Source organism: Phascolarctos cinereus, unplaced genomic scaffold, assembly GCF_003287225.1.
Source record: "Phascolarctos cinereus isolate Bilbo 61053 unplaced genomic scaffold, phaCin_HiC Scaffold_726;HRSCAF=1367, whole genome shotgun sequence".
Taxonomy (NCBI): Eukaryota; Metazoa; Chordata; class Mammalia; order Diprotodontia; family Phascolarctidae; genus Phascolarctos; species Phascolarctos cinereus.
This window is the reverse complement of record NW_027556098.1, coordinates 316,671,350-316,686,010: the sequence shown is the minus strand read 5'-3', so window position 1 is coordinate 316,686,010 and position 14,661 is coordinate 316,671,350. Positions and strand designations below refer to the sequence as shown.

Genomic DNA, 14,661 nt, shown 5'->3' with positions numbered 1-14,661 from the left:
AGATTCACTGTCTCAGCTGATAGGTCAGTCTACTGATAGGCTATTAGGGGTAGGGAAGCTGCATCCTTGAGGCTATGTATGGCTCTCTAGGTCCTCAAGTGACTGTATCCAATTCTGTGAAGTTTGGATTCAGTCAAAGGGCCACACTTGAGGACCTAGAAGGCCACATGTGGCCTCGAGGCCATAGGTTCCCCACCACTGGAGGTCAGTCTAGTGCAGAACTGGATTAAGGAGGTTGCCCAGTGTCTACACTGGATCCTCACAAGTCTCAGCTGCTGCCACCAGCTCCAAGACCCCAACTATAAGTGCCACTTCAGACAGCCTTGTTCGATCTGCCCGTCTCACCAATTGCCAGGACGTTGCCATGTCAAGATACGCCCTCACCTATGATCAGCACAGAATAAACACAAAAGAATTAGGCACCATGCACTAAGGGACACATGGCAGTGGCTTCCACTGCTCCTCCCCCCACCCCATCTGAAGGCTCAAGAGGCTTCTGCTTCTGAAGACGCCAAGAAGGGAAAGTAGAGAAAGGCCTGAGGGAGAAGGTTCATCGATTCTTTTGTATGCAAACCCAGTTCTGTTTCAATCATTCGTCTTCCTGGCACCAAAACCAACCAGAAAATGCCTTAGTATATCTCGTGACTAGAAGGATTGAAGCCAGATAATAAGCACAAATCCCTGGACACATCCCCGCATTGCTGTAAGGGCTGGGCTCTTACTGCCATGACTGTAATGGGCCAGTCTCCCATTCCACCTGACAAACAATCCCCCAGTATTCATTAAAAGTCTCCACTTATAGGGAACTCACTACCTCTCAAAATGGAGTCGTGGGTCATTCTCCCATCAAGCCATGAGCACAGAGATGAGGGAATTCACAAAAGCCCAGCTCCAGGCAGATTGGGCCAGGTGCTCCAAAGAACAGAAGCGGAGAGGGAGACCTTGAAAGTGCTTCTCTCTACCAGGAAGCCTTTTATTCTCCTTTGAGTTAGCAGGAATCAGTGACTGGCTTCCCCAAATGGAGCCAGCCCAGAGCCTGGATCTCACAGGCTGCTGTAGTTCAGCCACTGGCAGATTTAGACATGAAAGGACCTGCTACTTCCTACCGGTGTGACCCTAGGCAAGTCACTTAACCTCGGTCTCAGCTCCCTCATCTTGAAAATGAAGCGGGTCAGCCAGTTGACCTCTGAAGTTGCTTTCTGGCTGTAAATCGATGATGCTAGGATTCTGAAGTCCTGAATCAGCAGGAATTAGGACACTTGTCCTAACCTTCCAAGCCATGACTCCTTGCGATGGCCAAGCACCCCGGCTTCGCCAGAATGCAGTGGGCCCATACAATAATCACCAGCGTCTGGCCCAACTTTCCATTTTGAACAGCCCTAATCCCCAATTAGTGGATAATTGGGAGACAGCTGCCCCCTAGTGGTTGGTCAGTCTGCAGTACCTCCTCCTTAACACCAACCTCTCTGGGTATCTCCATGCAATTAATCCAATTAAATTCAACAAGCATTTATTGAACATCAACCTGACCTTGGATATGGCTACTCCACAGGTAATCCAGCTGACCCTATTTTCTCAGTCCCTTAAACACAAACTCATTTTAAGGCTGAGAAAACTAAGGCAAGAAATGTCTTAACCCAAGTTCTGATGTGCAACAGAAAGTCAAGCTTTCTTATTATGATAACTGTTGCCCCACACTAGCCTATATTATCAAGCAGACATCAGTCCAGGGCTTGATTTATGCTATACATACTCACATGTACACATAAATATGTGTGTGCCAATGTGTACATGCCAATCACTGACAAGATACATAATAAATATAACAGCATCTATACAGCTCTCTAAGGTTTGCAGAGTACTTTATATATGTAATTTCATTCAATCATCACAACAGCTCTGAGAGGTAGGTGGTATAATTATCACCATTTTACAGATGAGGAAACTGAGGCTGAGATCAATAAACTTGCCCATAAGTCTCGCCAACAGACTTGTCCAAATTCGCAAAGCTGAGGGTCTGAGGCAGGATTAGACCTCCTATCTTCCTAACTACAAACCCAGCACTATCCATTGTATTACCTAGCCACCTCAAAACGCAGCCACAGTTGAAGAAGACAAGGAGTAGCCGAGGGAAGTATCTTAAGAAAGATGTTCACATTGACCTAAGTAATTCCATAACAGCTAAGAGGAACCCTAGACATCACCAAGTCCAACCCCTCATTTTGCAGATGGAAACTGAGGCTCCAGGAGTAGGATACACAGGGAGTAAGTACTAGAGATGGGAGTTAAGCCCAGGTGCTCTGACTTCATGGTGCTTTTTCTCAGCTCTTACCCAGGCCCCACATTGAGCCTTAAAGCTAATTGGTTTGGAGTCTCCATCTAGTGGGTCACCAGCTCAACAGAAGTCAACGATACAATGCAACACCAGTCCTTCAAAGCTCCAGGTTTTCATCTGTGTGGGTCCTGTATGAACCTTCTCCAACTTTGTACCAAAGAGTAACCACATCACTGCAGCCAACCTATCAATCAGCCCCTCACAGCTAGCCTAGCTGGGTGGCTGCTCAGACTGCAAGCAGCCAGGGAGAGAGGTCAGAGGAAAACAAAAGACATCAATAACAACGTTTTCTAAGAAAAACAAAAGCCCCAAATGAATGAGGGAACCCAGAGCCATTAACACTTGATTCCTTTGGGGGCCTGACTACAACAAATCTGAGATTGTAAAACTGATTCTAAGATTCTGTGATAAACTGTTGTTGTTGTTTGCCCTTCACTTTCAAAGAGGACCAATGACATCACAGGGTGATGTCTTGACTCTCGAATGAATTGGATTTTATGCACAAAGTTGTCAGCCTCATTCTCTCTTCCAGAATCATGGATGTCCAGTGGCAAGACAAAAGTCAAGACAACTGGTGATGGCCCAGGATGCAGTGGTCCATTGGAACAAGTTGTTCTCATCTACCTATTCCACCTGGGGAAGGTCTTCACCTACCTAGGGTAGACATCCTCCTCATTTATCAATGGGTTTGAGGTTTCCCTCAACCTAGTTTAGCCCATCTGCCAAGAAGGTTTTACTAGGGTGTGGATATATGCATGATATAGCTTCTTGGAGCCACTGGTAAGAATCGAAAGAAGAGTGGACACCATAGGTGAATGAGTAGCCTTGAAAAGGGCTCAGCAAGCCCTCACACTGAGGTGCTAGTCCCCCTTGAATACTATAAACCCCTAAGAGAATATGAGAGTCATTACAGAAGCAGAAACAAGATTTGGCAACCGACTATGTGAGGTGAGGGAGAGTGAAGAGCCAAAGAAAATTCTGAGATGGTAATTGGGTGAGTGGATGACCACCACTGTGAGTACTTAGCATCAGATTAAAATAAGATTCCAGGGTCCTAGGATTTTAGCGTGATATGTCTTAAGTCCCGGGAGAGTAAGTCATTTTTACCATTTCATTAGTAGCAGCCCTGGACAAAGTTGTAAAGTGACAGAAGTTCGCTTTTGAGAGTCTATATTCTCCTTCCTTTAGTCCTCCCCTACTCTGCTCCTCAGCCTTAAAGAGAACAGAAAGCCCTTTTTTCCTTTTCTTTCTTTCTTCTTTTTTTGGAGGTGGAAGAGAGTTGTCTTTGTTTCTTATCTCCCCCTCCCCTCCTCCTCCTCCTCCTCCTCGTCCTCCTCCTCCTCCTCGTCCTCCTCCTCCTCCTCGTCCTCCTCGTCCTCCTCCTCCTCCTCCTCCTCCTCCTCCTCCTCTCCTTCTTCTTCTTCTTCTTCTTCTTCTTCTTCTTCTTCTTCTTCTTCTTCTTCTTCTTCTTCTTCTTCTTCTTCTTCTTCTTCTAGAAAAGCTGAGATAGAACAATACTGACCCCTAAGGGAATGAAGTACTAATTATGTGACTTTAGGTTTAATGGAGAGACAGTAATTCTTGGTCAGCAAGGTCTTCCTGTACATTATTGATCGCCAGATTTGCAACTGGAAGGAACTTTAAGTACCATCTAGTCCAAGGCCCTAATTCAACAGATGAGGTAGTTGAGCCCCAAGGTGGTTAAGTGACTGGCCCAAAGTCCCATATGTAATATATTACATCTCTTCTGAAAAAGGGAAGGGAAGGGAAAGGAAGGGAAGGGAAGAATGTGCAAAGAAAGAATGTAGTACCCTCCATCTGAGAGCAGATAATTAACTCTTTGGCATAGTATCAACTGGAAGGAGAGACAAGAACAGACAAAAGTAGAGACAGACAGGCAGAAACAACAAGATGTGACCCAGGTAGGAAGGCAGAGAAAGAGGCAGAGAGGCATGAGGAGAGAAGAGGGGGAGACAAAGAAAGGCAGATGGCGCCCTCGCTGTGGGACAGGGGGAATGTGCTTATGGAATCCTAGAGCTCCAACCTCACCTTCAATCTCCTTTCAACTCTGCAACCTTTTCCCACATCCCCTACGGATCCACTTCTTCATTTCTCTCACCCTGCTACAAATACATGGCCCTAAGGAGTCTTCACATTTCACCTAGCTCTCATCCTACCATTATTCCTCTCTGCCTAGCTCTTAAATGGCCTGTTGTTTGCAGATGACTTTTGAGAGTGTGAAAGTATTTTTTTTTCTCTGCACGTGCCCAGTCTCCACCTTGGACAGAAGTGTGCAGGTAAATGTTTAACCATTGTCTTTCTGAGAAAAAAAAGGTACCTGTGACACACCCTTAAGTTTAATCTGCATTATTATTACATTCTGAAGTCTAGAAATGGAAACAATAAATCGAGCCCTGATTTGTAGTGCTTACAGATTTCCAGTGTGAGTAAATGCTTGCACTGAAAATTTAACAACGGTTGGAGCAGGTACACCTCTGCCCTGAGACCGGGGGCTCCCTCAAAGCAGGACGGTGTCTCCCTATCTTAAAAACAGAACTGTGTCTCCCCACTTGTAACAGGGGCCCTCTTAAAGGTGGGGACTATGCCTTCTTTCTCAGATATGGGGTTTTCTCAAAGCAATGAGTGCCTTATCTCCAAACCTCAGACCAGGAACTCCTTGAGGGTAGAGCCTACATACACGGATGCTCATATAATACACACACACACACACACACACACACACACACACACACACACACAACTTCCTGAGGACAGGGGCAGGGGCTATGCCTTCCCCTCAGATTAGAGGCTTTCATTGGATCATAGATTTAGAAATAGAAGGAAAATTAGAGGTCATCATCTTCCACATTTGGAAACTGAGGCTTAGAAGGGTTAAGTAATTCACCTGAAGTCATACAAACCATCAACGGCTGAGGCAGGATTTGAACCCTAGGCCTCTGTATGCAGCAGCACTCCTTCTACCATGCTTCAGTTGCCACCTCAAACCCTCTTTGTTCTGTTGATTAGTGAAATGCTGCATAGAGCAGGATTGAGCTTTCTGGACCTTGCCCAAAGAGCCCATTATTAGCTGGCAGAGTTAGGAGAAGAAGTGTTGACTCAGTCCTTCCTCCTGAGCCAGACGGTTTCCCCTCCCCCAGCCCCCTACTCAAGGCTTAGTGGCAAGAGCATTGAATTTGAGACGAATTGCACCTCTAAATGCTATGATCTCCCTTCCATCCCTTAGCCCATATTTCTAAGGTTCCTTCTCCCCCTTCCAGGCCTCACCCGTAATTCTTCTTTTTTCTCTCAACATGGTGAGGTGCCTGGGGGAGGGGGAGCTAAAGGCCACTCAGCCGAGGAAGATGAATGACCTGGAGTCATAGGGAAGTCTGCTTTCTGGTTGGATGAGGTCACTAACCCCCAGGGGAAGGGGAGAGCTGGCACTTTCATCTGAGAACAGAGTGTGAGCCCTTTGGAATGGACTTCTGGGCCTACTACTGAAAAAGGAGAAAAAGGCCCAGACACAGAAAAAAAAGTCCATCAGCAAGCCTTTATTAAGCATGCTTCTTATGTGCTAAGTGTTGGAAGGAAAGAACAAGACCCTGCGTGCAAGAACTCATATTCAAATGAGAGAGAAAACATCCAACCATGTATATACATACATACCTACATGTATATACATACATACATACATGCACACATATACGTGCATATATGTATGTGTGTGTATACACACACACACACACATATAGTATAAATGAGAGGCAATCTGGGGGAGTTGGGGTAGGGGCAGAGCTGGGAAAGGCCTACTGCAGAAGGTAGAATTTGAAGGAAAACAGGGAGGGATATACTTCTTCCAAGGAGACTTGGGGGAGGGGAGGAATGAGTGCAATTCTAACATCTCCTGGGAGGCTTCAGAAGCCAGAGGCCCCACCTCCATTTCTCTTGCCTCCCAGCAGCCCCCATTGCCGTGCCCAGCCTCCTTCTGGTCTCTGTAGCCTCTGAAAGGCCTTTATCAGACTCCAGAGTACTACCAGAGAGTGGGAAGGGCCTCTAGTTCGTGCTAAGGGTCCTCCCTATCCATCCTTCACCCAAAGATCTATTCCCCACACCCTTTCCAAGTCACTGAAAAAGAAAAGTCTCTGTTTCTCCCTGTCTCCATCTCACAAAATCGGATTCTCAGTTAATGGGAACTTCAGAGGGTATCTATCCAAACTGTATCTGAAAAAGCGATCTCCTGTACAACATAGGGAATGAATGGGCATCCAAATAGAGGTGAGTGATGGAGAGGGAGGGCATATAGCAGGAATGAAGGGGCCCCCTACTCTAGCCTTCCTGCCCCAGAGACCCCCAGTATGAGGAAAAGGATAAGAAGACTGGAGAAAGAAAATGAGACTGGAAAAAAGACGCAGATGAGAGAAATCTATTTAGGAAGAGAGAAAAGAGAGGGGACAGAAACAGATAGGTATTTAGCTTGAAGAAAAGGTGACTTAGGGAGGACAAAGGAAAGATGGATTTATTTTGCTTCTGAAGGATCCCAAGGATGCTAGAACTGTACCTTTTCCCCACCCCCACAGAATACCCTTGACAGGGTCGTGTAGAGAAAAGTGTCCAGGAGACCTGGATTCTATTCCCAGCTTTGCCACTGACTCTGTTTCCTCTTCTGTTAAAATAAGTATATTAATTCTCCCTGAATCTTTCACAGGCTTGTTGTGAGAGTCACTTGGCGAAAGATTCTAATAGACTGGTCCAAGGCTGTTCTCCCTACCTATAGCTCCAAGGCCCTGTTTTTTGTTCCCATACCACTGCTATTACGCCTGCTTCTCTCACCCCCATCCTTAACTCAAACTGAGGTTTAAATGACTAAGTATATCTGAGAGTGAGAATTTTATCCAAGAGGTATGCATTTTAATAAAAATCCAAGCCTTCAGCTTGTCTATGGTTCTTGGCCGTCTCAGATCCCGCCAGCTCTATATTTCTAAAGCTCAGCTCTTATCATATACTTCCTGGGCTCAGAAACCTTCCTTGGCTTATAGAACAAAGTCCAAATTCCTCATCCCAACATTCAAGACACTCTGCAATCCACTCCCAAACTTGCTCTCTACCCTATGATCTTATAATATTGCTAAATCCTTGAGTCCTCAAACAGGTTGTCACACACATGCCTGCTAGCAAACTGAGGCCTGAACAAGCGTTATATATTGTAAACATGTCTCTGTTAAATACTATTATCACACTATCCTTGGTGGGACCACACACAGGTTCCTACCTTATTATTATATGTTTTGTCTCTCATCCAGGTGACTACTATAGCACAGTATGTTTGGACCCACACAGGTGCCCTCAACAGAAATAGAGAAGTTTAGGGAAAGAGTTTGAGGAGGGAAAGGTAATAAGTTCTGTTTTGAACATCTTGACTTTCAATTTTTCTACTTATAAAATGAAAGGGATGCAAAAAGTCAAGTCATCCTATAAGACTCCAAGGCTGTGACTCAGCTGCCTTCTCCCTCTGCTCCCAATGTCCCCTTTTCCCATTGGTGAGTTCTTTCCAGAACCTCCATTTTGAGAAAAGGCCCATCCTTCATTCCCTGGACTTCCTTACTATGGCCCATTTGGGTACCTTCCTACTTTACCCCCCTTTCCACTCTTCTCCCTTTTATAGGGTGCCTTTCCCCACTAGAATATAAGCTGCTTGAGGTCAGGGAGGGAGTTTCATTTTGCTTGTATTTGTATTAGCATAGTACTTGGCACATAGTAAGTGCTTAATAAATGCTTGTTGGTTTGACAGAACAACCAGATAAATGCAAGACGTCAAGTTCAAGATATACAAGAATTAGTTGAATTGGGTGTTAAGCCTGGAGAAGACTTGGGGAGGACATTTTAACTGGCTTCCATGGCATCTGAAGTACACTCCTATGGAATGGGGATTAATTAGATTCCTTTAGTTTGTCCCCAGAGGAAAGAACGAGGGAGTAATGGAGGGGAAAGTTGAAGAAAGGTTAATTTCAGCTTGATATAGAAGGAAACTTCCTAACAACTAGAGCTATCCAAAAGTACAATTGACTTCTTTGGGAGGAAGAGAGTTCCCTGGGTAAGCCAAAGAGCTGGATAATCTCTCATCAGGTATATTGTAGAGGGGACTGTCAGTTATGACTTGGACTAGACCGCCTGAGGAGCCTTCCAGCTCTGTGATCCCACGCCTCTGAGACACAGTCTTTAGATGCTAGGATCCCAAGATTCTAATGTTATGTTTCTATGATTTTCGATTCTCTATGTTGATGACCCTCTAATCACTCCCAGTGACTTGAGTGTAAGATTTTATTATTCTATATCATCTTCATCATCTCTTTTCCCCCAATGTTTTCCTTTTACTCTTCTTCTTCATCATCATCTGTTTCATCATCTTCATCACTTTCATCCTCTTCATCATCATCTGTTTCATCTTCATCATTTTCACCATCATCACTTTCATCTTTGTCATCATCATTCTCATCACTTCCTTCTGAAAAGTAAGTGAAATTTATGAAACAAAAATGTTCTACTTTGAGCCTGGGCAGGGGGATTGACCCCATCATAGAAGGGATACTCAGGGATCAATTTTCCTATGCTAAGTGGAGTCTCAAAGACAGAGGGCTTGTCCAAGCTCACGTAAACAGCAAAGATGGATTAGAAATAGGACTTGACTCCTAGGCTCCAAGTACAGGGCTCTTTCCACCAGACCACACTGCCTCGAAAGCAGTCGTTCTCCAACCACCTGACATAAATAATCCAAGGATCTGACTCCAGATGCCCAGGATTCCCTGATATCTGTATCGGATCACTGACCATGGGCGAGATTTAATTTACTAAGAAGGTCAACTTTCATGAAATAAAAAGGAAGAAACCTAGGTGAGAAAGACCCAGGCTCCCTACATTGGTAGTTTCAGAAGTGGGATTTGAATCCAGGTCTTCCTGACTCCCAGTTCAGCACTCTGTCTGCTATATCATATTATCTCTCTTCTGGTTTGTAACCTATAAACACAAGAGGAATTTTTTTTTTGAGCAGCAGCATGAAGGAGTAAGGGACACTAGGTGGCGCCATAGTGCACAGATATTATGAGTTATTGGTGGCACCAGGCCTGGTATCAGGAAGAGCTGAGTTCAAATTTGACCTTAAACACTTACTAGCTGCTGTGTGATCCTGGGCAAGTCATTTAAACCCTGTTTGCCTCAGTTTCCTCGTTTGTAAAATGAGCTGGAGAAGGAAATGGCAAACCACTCCAGTATCTTTGCCAAGGAAAACCTCACTAAAAAAAGAGTCAGACATGACTGAACAACTAGTAGTAATAATAAATGAGTAAACAGAGCACTAAACTTGGAGAGAGAAGATATGGGTTCAGTCCCAACTATGACACTTACTACTACTACTATTACTTTACTAAGCCTATAATGTCCCCATCTGTAAAATGGGACTAATAATTCACTAGCTCCATTGAATCTCACAGTCTCAGGGCTGGAAAGGACCTCCCCAACCTACACCATAATATGCCCCAGCAAATGGTCATTCACACTCTACTGAGTCAGGTGGTGCCATAAATAGAACATTGGACCTAGAGTTAGGAAAGGCTGAGTTTAAATCTGGCCTTAGACACTTACTAGCTGTGTGACTCTCTGCCTTAGTTTGTCCATCTGTAAAATAGGGTATAATAATTGCACCTTCCTCCCAGGGTGGTTGTGAGGATAAAATAAGATAAGCAAAGTGCTTTATAAACCTTAAAGTGCTATTGTTATTATTTTAACCACTTCAGTTCCTCACTGGAGCTCTTAGGAGAAAAATGCTTTGTAAACTACAAAACACTACAAAATTATCCACTACAACAATAACTCATAATGTTATTGTCCAGTCATTTCAGTCATGTCTAACTCTTCATGACCCCATTTGGGGTTTTCTTGGCAAAGATACTGAAGTAGTTTACCATTTCCTTCTTCTAGCTCATTTTACAGATGAGGAAAATGAGGCAAACACAGGTTATGTCAAGGATGAACTCCCTCACCCCTCCCATCCCCTTTTATACAAGGATATTGAGGCTTAAAGGGTTTAAACCTTGGAGTATACCCACCAGTCACCTAAAATCTACAGAGTTGGCTTGACACAGCATACCCAATTCAGGGAACCGTTAGAGGGTTCCCTGGGCCATTAGGGAGCTGTACAAACTGAAAGAAATCTCCCAGCTAGACCCAAGTTTTTCACACTAACCCCTCAGAAAATAGCTAGCATTGGCTAGCTGTGTCAGTCAGCTTTGGAGAGCTCTCCAACACTGGTGATCTGATGCCTACTGCCCTCCCTGCTTACTGGGAAAGTTTACAATAGAGAGAAACCCTGTGAAATGCCCGTGCAGCTGATGTCATTTTTGTTCAGAGCTTTGCCTATGACCTTATACTACCTCTACAGTGTGCATGTAGCATTCCTTTCTCAAGACCGTTAAAGGAGTCTCTGTGTCTCTATCTAGGTCAGAACTTTATCCAGAAAGAGATCTGGTTGGTTCTTGTGTTCCCAGAAAAGCAGGAACCCTTGGAAGAGGAAGGGGAGATGCTTTTGGTCTGTGTCTAAGCCTGGGGGAGGATGAGGACTAGCTTGTCAGGCTAGGATCTTGTCTGATGGTGTGACTGTAAGGCTTCCCTATCACCATTGTCAAAGGATGGCACCCTTGGAAGAAAACAGGTGGCCCCTTTCCACGGAGCCATCATGGTGAAAGGCAACAGGAGAGCATCAGTCCCAGGCCTAACTCACCCTGTTGGATTTTCTTAATAAGCATGTTGGCCACATCTTGTTGGTGAATGGCTTTTAGAACTTTCAAGGTAACTTCCAGAGCATACTTTTCTCCATAATACTTGACCAGCATTTGAGCAAGATCATTGCAGTGGGCAGGTTCCAATTTCCCCCAAGGAATGAGCTTATGACATTTCTTTAGTGCAATGCGGTATAGTTTCCTCTTAAACTTCCTCAGCTCATGTTCTACAAGCTCATCGAGAGAACTGGTCAGATGCTGGTCCATAGCCACTGGTATATGCACAAGACCTAGAAGAGGAAGAAAGAGGTGACCTGGCAAATATAAAAGAGGAGGAAGCAAAGTACTGACACAATAACAACCATAACAATAGTGATGATGATGATGATAACAGCTACACCTTCCATAATATTTTAGGGTCTAGAAAACACTTATCTCCATCCAAACATCACTGTGAAGTAAGTAACAGGCAAGAATGACCTCTTGGCCCCCTTTTATGTAATGGAAAACTAAGGTTTAAAGGGGAGTGGTTCATCCAATACCATACAGTAAGTTAATGCCAAAACAAGGATTAGAACTCAGCTCTCCTGATTCTTGTATGTGAGCGAGGTAGGATGGTGTAATGAAAAGGGCCCTGGAGTTGAAGTCAAAGAAACAAGGATGAAATCCTGACTGGGTGATGTTGAACAAGTCACTTGACCTCCTCTTAAACCTTCTGCTGCCTCCTCCTCTATAAATTGGATTTGACCTCGATGATCTCCAAGACCCATTTACAGCAATAAGGCCTTTAGACTATGACTTCAAGGCCAGAATTCTTTACAGCATGAGGCTGGTTGTCTGGTTTTCTGGTTCTTCCTGTACTGAAGGACAAAGCCATTGACACAGTCCATCTCCCTAGTACAGCTTATAGCTAGCTAGCATTTGTATATAGCACTTTAAGGTTTGCAAACACTTTACATATGTTAATTCATTTGATCCCCAAAATGGCACTGTAGTACACAGATAGTGTGAGTTATTGGACCCTGTGAAGTAGGTGCTGTTATTTGTACCCATTTTACAGATAAGAAACCTAAGACAAGAAGAGGTTTAGGTGATTTTGCCCAGGATCACACTGCAAAGTAAGCATCTCAGGCGGATCTTTCTGACTCCAGGCCTAAGCATTCCATCCACTGTGCCACCTAGTTTCCTTGGAAAGGACACTCAATTTGGAGTCAGGAGACCTGGGTATTCAATCCAGGATCTGATATTTACTTCCCCAGAGCTTCCGTTTCTTCATTTGTAAAATGGCAGGGTCAGACTGGATGCTTCCTCAGTCCCTTCTAGCTCTAAAATCATATTCCTAACATCCTTCACATAGTCCATTGTATACCTCCATTTCCAGGGAGTGACTGGAATACAGCTAGGTCCTGATCAATGCAAATGATGAATCATCTGAAGTAATTAGTTGCATGTATTCAAATTCACACTATTTGAAGTTACAATTATGTAAAATATGGTCACCCAATGAGCACAAGATAAAGGGAAATGGGAATAAGAATTTATTAAGTGCCTACTATGTGCCAGAAACTATACTAATGCTTTACAAATATCATCTCATTTTTATCCCTACAAGAACCTTGTGAAGTAGGTGTTATTATTATCCCCATTTTGGAGTTGAGGAAACTGAGGCAGATAAGCAGTTAAGTGACTTGTCCAGAGTCACACAGCTTAATAAGTGTCTGAGACTAGATTTGAACTCAGGTCTTCAGAGCTTTGTCCGCTGTGCCACCTTGCTGTCCCTAGATAAAAGAAAGGAATAAAGCAGATTTTGTATAGGGAATAAGGGGAGACAGGGTGAGGACATCAGAGGGGTAGGAAGATGGATGTGGACCATGGATCAGAAAAGCTACTTGGCAGGTAACAGGAAGGGAGTATGAACTGCCTGCGAAGTCTACGAATTTGAATTATAGGGACTTCAAATGGGTTTGCCAGCTAAGGACAGTCGATTTTCATACCCTTTCCACTAGAAATGACAACTAAATCCCAAGAGTTATCTGTACAAAGTTTATGTAGACCCATAGAACGTAAGCTCCCTGAGGGCAAGCATTATTTCGTTTCTGTCTTTGTATGCCCAGCACCCAGCACAATGCCTTCCTAGAATATGCCAGGGGCTTCATAAGTGCTCGCATAATTAAACCAAATTGAATTTAGAGTAAGAGTTTAGACAGGTCCTAGCAGTCTGAGTGTGCTTGTGGTTACTGTCTCTGCTACACCTAAGTTCCTTCTTCCCAGTCTTGTCCCAGGTGACTTGGTGAAGAGTCATTTAGACCGATGTCCTCATTTTACAAGTGAGGAAACTGAGGCCCAAAGAGAAGTGGCTTGTCCAAGGCTACATAGGTAGTAGAGAGCGGAGCTGCCGGTAATACAGATAATACAGAGCGGCCTGTATCTAGGAATATGTTAGAGGCAGCCTTAGTCCAATCAGTCAGTGAACAAGGTCTTATTAAGCCCCTACTATGTGCTGGGCACCATGCCAAGCACTGAGCGTAGGAAGAAAGACGAAAGTATGATCCTTGCTTTCAATGGGGGATAGAACATGTTCATAGCTATGTAAATGGAAAGTAATCTCAGAGGGAGGACATTATCAGTGCTGGGGGTATGAGACACACAAGAAAACGCTCCTCCAGAAGGATGGCTTTGAGCTAAGTCTTGGAAGAAGCCAGAAGGGAGAGGTGAAAAGAGCAGCCCAGATGTGGGGACAATGAGTGCAAAGCAGTGGAGTTGGGAGATGGGAGTGTCCTGCACAAGGAACAAAGCCAGCATCGATGATTCCACAGAGAAAGATGAGGCATTCTTATCAATCGTCCTGAGCAAGACAGGCAGTCGGGAAGGCAGGCCTGAAGGCAGGAGGACTGGGGCAGCAAGGACAGATGATAAAGGTCTGTGTCCAGGTCCTGCTCTTGATCCAGGCCTGACAGTGGGACCTGAGGATGAATGGAAGAGGTTGAGTGTTGCAGCCCTAAGGGCCTAAAGAAGACTGATGGGTCTTTGATTTACTTACCCTCCAATCACCCTCCAGTGTTGGTTGGGAGAGCATCAAAGAGGATAGTGGGGAGGGGGAGGTTGGCTCAGGGATAATAACTGAACCTCCGGGGAGCTGATGAGGTCACTGAGAGGGGGGGTAAACAAAGAAGGAGGGCCAGGCAGAGCTGAGGTCACAGGCCAGCCGCTCCCAGCCTTCATGGGCTGCCAGTCAGCAGGGGCTGGGCCAGCTGGAGTGTTCACGACATCATAAGTCTTAACCGGGCCCAGTGCTACTTTGACTTGGAAAGTTATGGCTACTTCCCCACCCAGAAACAACAACCCCAGGACTGAGGTCATGATAATAAAAAGATGCTCTCATCTCCTCTTCCTGGGATATGACAAGACGAAGCTTAAGGACTCCTGATCACATCACTCCCCGGCTAAACAAACTCCTATTACCTCCAGGATCAAACATAAATCCTTTGGTTTTCAAAGCCAACCTGGCCTCTTTCTGCCTTTCAAGTCTTCACACACTTTGCATTCCTCTCATTGGAC

General features: G+C 44.7%; 1 protein-coding gene across 1 annotated transcript; it reads right to left on the bottom strand.

Moving 5' to 3' along the window:
* Positions 1-8,644: 8,644 nt before the first annotated feature.
* LOC110210590 (pyrin-like) lies at positions 8,645-14,266 on the bottom strand. Its single transcript, XM_078146573.1, has 3 exons — positions 14,144-14,266; positions 11,106-11,393; positions 8,645-8,837 (listed from the first exon to the last, which is right to left on the bottom strand). Exons 2-3 carry the CDS (start codon positions 11,368-11,370, stop codon positions 8,704-8,706), a joined length of 399 nt encoding a protein of 132 aa, XP_078002699.1. The 5' UTR covers positions 11,371-11,393; positions 14,144-14,266; the 3' UTR covers positions 8,645-8,703.
* Between the last annotated feature and the right edge of the window lie 395 nt (positions 14,267-14,661).

Excerpts from the sequence above, each read along its gene's own strand:
- LOC110210590 (XM_078146573.1), bottom strand. The coding sequence starts at position 11,370 with ATGGACCAGCATCTGACCAGTTCTCTCGATGAGCTTGTAGAACATGAG. Across the intron at positions 8,838-11,105 it reads TATTAAGAAAATCCAACAGG|AAGGAAGTGATGAGAATGAT; the intron begins GTGAGTTAGGCC and ends CTTACTTTTCAG.